The sequence below is a fragment of the Suricata suricatta genome, chromosome 13 (assembly GCF_006229205.1).
Source record: "Suricata suricatta isolate VVHF042 chromosome 13, meerkat_22Aug2017_6uvM2_HiC, whole genome shotgun sequence".
Classification (NCBI taxonomy): domain Eukaryota; kingdom Metazoa; phylum Chordata; class Mammalia; order Carnivora; family Herpestidae; genus Suricata; species Suricata suricatta.
In genome coordinates this window covers 3809328-3815915 of record NC_043712.1, presented here as the reverse complement: position 1 = coordinate 3815915, position 6588 = coordinate 3809328, and the positions used below count along the sequence as shown (strand labels likewise).

Here is a 6588-nt window from a genome sequence, read left to right as displayed (position 1 = left end):
GCTTTGTCACACTGAATGCGCATCTTCACCTAGGACGGGTTTCTCCACCTGGGTGCCTCTGACCTCAGGGCTGGATACTTCCCCTGCAGTCAGCTCTAAGGCAGGCAGAGCAAGGAGCCCTGGGGAGCCGGGCTTCATCCGAATAGCTCTGCTGTCAGAGGAAATGCCTCCCCACTCGCCCCTCCGCGGCAGCCCGCCTCACCCCTGCCCCCATCCGCCCCCTCTAAATAAACAGGACTGCTGCGTTAGCGCTTCCTGCCGCCGGGCCAGGCCATGCGTCAGGGTTACAGGCATTTATGGGCCCCTCGGGAGCGGCCCTGGGCACCTCCGGGCAGGCCCCAGGGTGGGGGCCAGGGCTGGGGGGGTCCTGCACTTCTGGCCAGGCCAGCCTCCCCCAGCCCCAGAGGGACCCTCGCACATCTCAGGCCCGAAGAGTTAAGGGCAAAGGCTGAGGGAGGGAGAGTTTTCCTTGTGTATTTTTCCTTTTGAAAACACAAATCAGACTCTAGGCAAGTTAGAAAATACAGAGGAGCGAAATAATCATAATTTTAAAATTAAAACCACCCACAGTCCTCCATTCGGAGCTAATAACAGTCACCATTTTCTGATATACACCTCTAGTCCTTTTCCACACAGCAAACCCACACAGACAGATTTGCCGGCGATTGTGAGACCCAGTCATGAGCACGGGGGCGCAGGCTTGACATCCTTAGTTCGAGAATCCTGGCAATGAGGCTGAGGGGCAGCCTTTATTAATGGAGCCATTTTACGGCTGAGAACACTGAGGCTCCAAAAGTGTCCTGGTCAGAGAGCTTAGGCACAGCACAAAACCCGCCTCCGGGCCACCTGAGCAGAAAAGATGATCTGAAGGCACGTGTCAGGGGAGCGGCTGTACAAAGCCAAGGCCGTCTCCTGCCCTGGTGGCCAGAGGCCCCCGCTGCTGTCCCCGAGGGCCCAGATGCCGCCAGGGTCACGGCCCTCGCCCCAGGCCTGCTTCCTGCTGGGTCCTCACCAGGTACACACTGTCTCGTGTCCAGCATTTTCCATCCACCAAGGGACAGGGCCTCTCTTCCCCAACCAGAGGAGGGGCTCAAACAATGGCTACTCAGCACAGAGAGGGTGGCCGAGCTGGCCAGAATCACACAGCCAGGACGACGCAGCGTCCAGGGTGCACATGCCGTCTCTCCAGTGCAGAACCCTGCTTTTAACGATACACTGGTCGCTGCCATCTTTTCCCTCGATTTTATTTTACTTTTTAAAATAAAGGCCTCATCTTGTATACCCCCTTCTTTAGAACCTGCTTTATGAACGGAGCGATATGTCCTAAACACCAAGGGACTTCTGCAGCTGAAAAGGAGACGCAAAGCCCCATTCGTGCATCCTTCGCTTCCGCCTCCAGCCTTCTTCCCTCCCAGAACCTGTGGGACCTGCGCTCCGGGGCGACGGCACGCCAGGTCCTCCCAGGGACTCGCCGCTGCCTGGCCCACGGCCTCCTCCCACACACGGGGCCGGCCAGGCCCCCGGAGTCCCCGTGGCTGCGTTCCGGGTGGCACAGGAGCCCTTGCTGTGTCGCGAGAGCGGCCAGAGGCCCGCAGACCAGAGGAAGCACGAAGCACCTGCCGCAGCCGAGCCCCGGATGCTTCTGGCCGGAGGACACTTCCTTTGCTGCCCACGAGGGTGGCCCTAGGGCCCCAGCCGGGAGCCCTGGGACGGGGCCCTGGAGCTGGCACCCAAGGCACTGGGGCCTGTCCCACGCCGACGTCCACAGTGGACCCTGGGCCCTCATTTCTCCCCCTGAAGCGGGGGGGTTCCAAAAGCAGAAGGGGGTAGCAGAGAAGGGCACAGACTCAGGGGTCCAGCCCCCCGGGTTTCAAGCTGTCTTCTGCCACCTGGATGACCCGGGGCAAGTTCCTCAGTCTCCTCAGCTGTGTACTGGGGGTGTGAAAATAGGACCTGCACCACGGGCCCATTGTGGGGATTCAGCAAGTTGAGACCGTGCTTAGAACAGCGTGTGGCACCAAGCCGGCGTCAGTGAGCGCTGGCGGCTGTCGTGTCCATGTCCTCCCTCTCCCCCCCCCCGCCCCCCGCCATAACCCTGTGAGTCTCACATAGCATTCCTTTCACCCTTCAACACGTACTTGAGTCCCTCTGATGCCAGGCCCCGGCAACAGGCCTCCGACACCTCCGAGTTCCAGCCTCCAAATGACAGGCTCAGGACGAAGAGGGCAGCCGGCCAGCACCGCCTTACCCGAGTGACCACACCCAGCACCACCACAACGAGGCGAACGGACACTTTGTCCCTCCCGACCCGATGCTGCAGAAGGGACACGCCACACGCCACCACCTACGTTCTTGCCAAAAATATTTAGCCTGCGTCTAATCACAAGGAACCGTCGGATAAATCCAGATCACGGGGCATCTGTAAAATCACTGGCCTTTGTGTTTCAAAACGTCAGGATCATGACCGACCAACACAAAATACAATGAAAACGGAGTGTCACTTTGGGGCGGCTGGGGGGCTCTGTCCATTAAGTGTCAAACTCTTTGTTTGGCTCAGGTCATGATCTCACTGCTCCTGAGATCAAGTCCGGCGTTGGGCTGTGTGCTGACGACTCGGAGCCTGCTTAGGATTTTCTCTCCGCCTCTCTCTACCCTTCCCCTGCTCTCGCTCTCTCTCAAATAAATAAATAAGTGTAATATTTTACATATAGGAAGCTGAAGAGACAGGACAACTAAATGTGCGATCCCAGATTGGACCCAGAGTTAAAATCTGTTTAAAAACTACAAGAATGAAGGACATTTTAGGATAATTGCAGAAATTTGAACACAAATTAGGTAAGTATATGAAACACAGATAGCAGGATTGTTATTATGCTTGAAAAAGTCCTATTCCTTGGAAATGTGCTCCAATATTTAGGAGTGAGGCATCCGGAAGTCACAAGACACTTTGAAGTTGTTCAGTGAAAACCAAAAGCCTTAGTGAGACGGAGGCCTGGAAAACGACAGTGTAGCAGGGAGGATGCTGAGAACCGGTGAGTCCCGGCAGAAGGTAGTCAGGTATTCATGGCCCTGTTTTAATTTTCTTTACATTAAAGTTTTTCAAAACAAAACATTGGACAAAAATAAACATTTGAAAATAAACTAATAATAGCGCTAACATAATTCGGTTGTATTTATGAGTATTTATATCCCTCCTTCATGCCATGCATAAAAATAAATTCAAGAGTAGGGCACCTGGTGGCTTAGTTGGTTAAGCGTCCAACTTCGGCTCGGGTGGTGATCTCATGGTTCATGAGTTCGAGCCCCGCGTTGGGCTCTGTGCTGACAGCTCGGGGCCTGGAGCGGCTTCGGATTCTGTGTCTCTGTCTTTCTCGGCCTCTCCTCCTCGCTCACACTCTGTCTCTCTCTTTCCAAAAACTAAACAATTTTTTTAATAATAAAAAACATTTTTATTACAAAAATAATTCACACTCACACAACAAATGGAAAAATGAAAGTATACAGAATATAGAAAGTATACAGAATAAACTTCTAATTACTCCCTAGAATAAGCAGGCACAAAGGATTTTTGGGGTGGTGAAACTACCCCGTATGATGCTAGAATGACACGCAGCCCAAACCCCTGGAATGCATGTGAGCGAGCCCCGGAGTAAACCGTGGACTTGAGGTGATAATGACCTGTCGGTGTGGACTCTGATTGAGACAAGGAACCCTCCGGAGGCGGGGGGGAAGGGGGTCTTTGGAAAATCTCTGTACCTTCCTCTCCTCTTGATGTGACCTAAAACTGCTCTTAGAAATAAAATCTTTAGGGCACCTGGGGGGCTCAGTTGGCTAAGCGTCCAACTTCGGCTCAGGTCATGATCTCATGGTTTGTGGGTTCAAGCCCCGTGTCGGGCTCTGTGCTGACAGCTCGGAGCCTGGAGCCTGTTTCAGATTCTGCGTCTCCCTCTCTCTCTGACCCTCCCCTCCTTGCACTCTCTCTCTTTCAAAAATAAATAAAAACATTAAAAAAATAAAATATTTTTTCTTTAAAAAATTTTTAATGTTTATTCATTTTTGAGAGAGAGAGAGAGAGAAAGAGAGAGAGGGCCCGAGCAGAGGAGGGGCAGAGAGAGGGGGACAGAGGACCCCAAGAAGGCTCTGTGCTGACAGCAGCGAGTCCGATGTGGGGCTTGAACTCAAAAACTGTGAGATCATGACCTGAGCTGAAATCAAGCATCGGATGTTCAACAACTGAGCCAACCAGGTGCCCCAGAAATAAAATCCATTAAAAAAAAAAAAAAAAACAACCAACAACCAGGAAGCCTGGGCGGCTCAGTCAGTTGAGCATCTGACTTGTGATTTCGGCTCAGGTCATGATCTCTGCTCATGAGATCGGGCCCCCCGTCAGGCTCTGCGCTGACAATGTGGAATCAGCTTCGGACGCTCTCTCTCTCCTCTCTCTGCCCCTCCTCTGCTCACGCCCTCTTTCTCTCTCTCAAAATAAATAACCTTCGGGGAAAAACAACAACTACCTAACCCTTGTTAAACATGTTAGTCCTTTTAGGTATTCTTTTTCTGTTAAAAAATCAGTCTATTGTCTATGTATACACACGTACACACAGAGAGAGAAAACAAAAACGTAACCACCCTTTATCACAATATTGTGAACCTTTTCCAGGTTGGTAGAAACAATTGAAAACTACATGGGGTGGGGGTCTGTCACTGCCCTGGAGGGGGGCCGGCATTAACCACTTCCCTGCTGCCATAGGATGAGTCTCCGTGCCCCACGGTTACCTGGAGGGAGAGTGTTAGAGATGAGGGTGCTCCCATCAAGGCATTTAAGTGGCTTGAAAACACTCAAGGGCTCCCTACTACCCTTAGGGGGAAGACCTACCTACTCACCAGGTGGAAAAGGACCCGCCCCCACCCCCGCCCCGGGCCTCGCTGCTGGCACCTGCCATTGTCTTCTCAGAGCTGGTCCTGTTCTCTTCCCCGGGGCTTCCGGATTTTACCTCTGCTACCCCCCAAGCCCTCGGCCTCCTCTGCCTCCCCGGCCAGAAAGCCTGTGTTCCTGCGCGCAGCCCAACACGGTGCGTCTTCTATCGCCTTCTCCTTGGCAGGAGAGCACTGAGCTGGGGGGCCTTGGGCCCACATTTAGTTCACGGTCCTCACGCCTCACACCGGAACCTGAAGTCCACAGGCGGGCAGTCGGGAAGGAAGATGCATGTACAGCGGCGGGGGGGGCGGGGGGGGGGGCGAAGGCAAGCTGGAATCCGCGAGAATCCGTCCGCCTGCCCCTCCGGAGACGGGGGTGTCCCGCAGGAGGAGCCGGGGCCCCGGGCAGGGGGACCCACCAGAGCCAGCGGCAAGTGACAAGAGGTGACAGCGCCGGAAGAGTGTAGCCCAACCTTCCGAGCCCTGCTGCTTTTCTGGCCTCAGGTCTCACGCAGCTGTCTCCTGCGGCCCGTCCTGAAGAAAACACACGGGGGTCCTGCCTGCCCCAGGTGTCAGCTGACAAACTGCAACTGACTGGGTGGTTGTGTCCCCTCCCCTCCAGTCACACGCTGACATCCTCACCCCCAAGGTGACGGTAGGAGGAGGGGCCTTCGCCAGGTGACTAGGTCTTGAGGATGGAAGCTCATGAGTGGCCATAGCGCCCCTAGAGTCCCCAGAGGGGGCGCCTGTGTGGCTCAGTCTCCCTCTCTCTCTACGCCTCCCCCACTCACGTGCAAGCTCTCGCTCTCAAAAAATAAACATTAAAAAATTGGTGGCTCAGTCGGTTGAGCGTCCAAGTTGAGCTCAGGTCATGATCCCTTGATTCGTGGGTTCGAGCCCCACGTCGGGCTCTGTGCTGACCGCTCAGAGCCTGGAGCCTGCTTCAGATTCTGTGTCTCCCTCCTTCTCTGCCCCTGCCCTGCTCATACTCGGTTTCTCTCTCTCTCTCAAAAATAAACATAAAATTTTTTTATTAAAAAATAATTCTAGGGTGGAGCTTGGGAGTGGAATTTTTGAAAGCTCCCAGGGACTCCCAGGTGGGTGCCCCAGTTTGAAAACCGCATGTCACCAAGCCTGTCCACAGCAGGAGGGCCAGCACGGCCGCGCCTGCGCTGGGGGCGCGGGGCACACAGATGGCCTCCTGGGGCTCCGAACACCCCATCTGTCTGGGGTACCATTTACGTCATCTGACAGCGTGACAGTAACTCAGGTCCTTTAAGGGTTATGGAGGGATCCCTGGGGGACAGAAACTGCTGTTGCGGTCCTGCACAACACATAAATTCCACAGAAGCTGAGGCTAAATTTTAGTTTCCTTGCTGAATTATTTATTCCTCGAAGAATGAATGGGGACACCCAGGAGGCGTGGGGACGGCGTGGGCGACTCGGTCAGGAGGGACTTTAAAAACCACCATGACAGATGTTGCGGCAGTGAGTCCCACAGGCGAAAGGGCCATCAGAGCCCTTGCCAGGTCACTCAGCAGGTCTAGGGTGCCCCTAAGTCCCCGTTCGTCATTTCGCCCTCCCCGCTGACGTGTGTGCACATCCGGAATGAGTGTCCTCGAGCAGGCGGCGTGGCCAGGCCTGATGATGCTCCCCGAAGCTGCTGCTTCT

The 6588-nt window shown here is 54.4% G+C and overlaps 1 protein-coding gene across 1 annotated transcript in view; it reads left to right on the top strand.

Moving 5' to 3' along the window:
• The window catches only part of NTNG2 (netrin G2), a 78016-nt gene that overhangs the window by 69769 nt on the left and 1659 nt on the right, over positions 1–6588 (top strand). Inside the window, exons 13-14 of the mRNA XM_029921053.1 lie at positions 1400–1645; positions 4955–5072. Of these exons, the coding sequence (XP_029776913.1) occupies positions 1400–1645; positions 4955–5072 (364 nt within the window). The remainder of the gene's footprint in view (positions 1–1399; positions 1646–4954; positions 5073–6588) is intronic.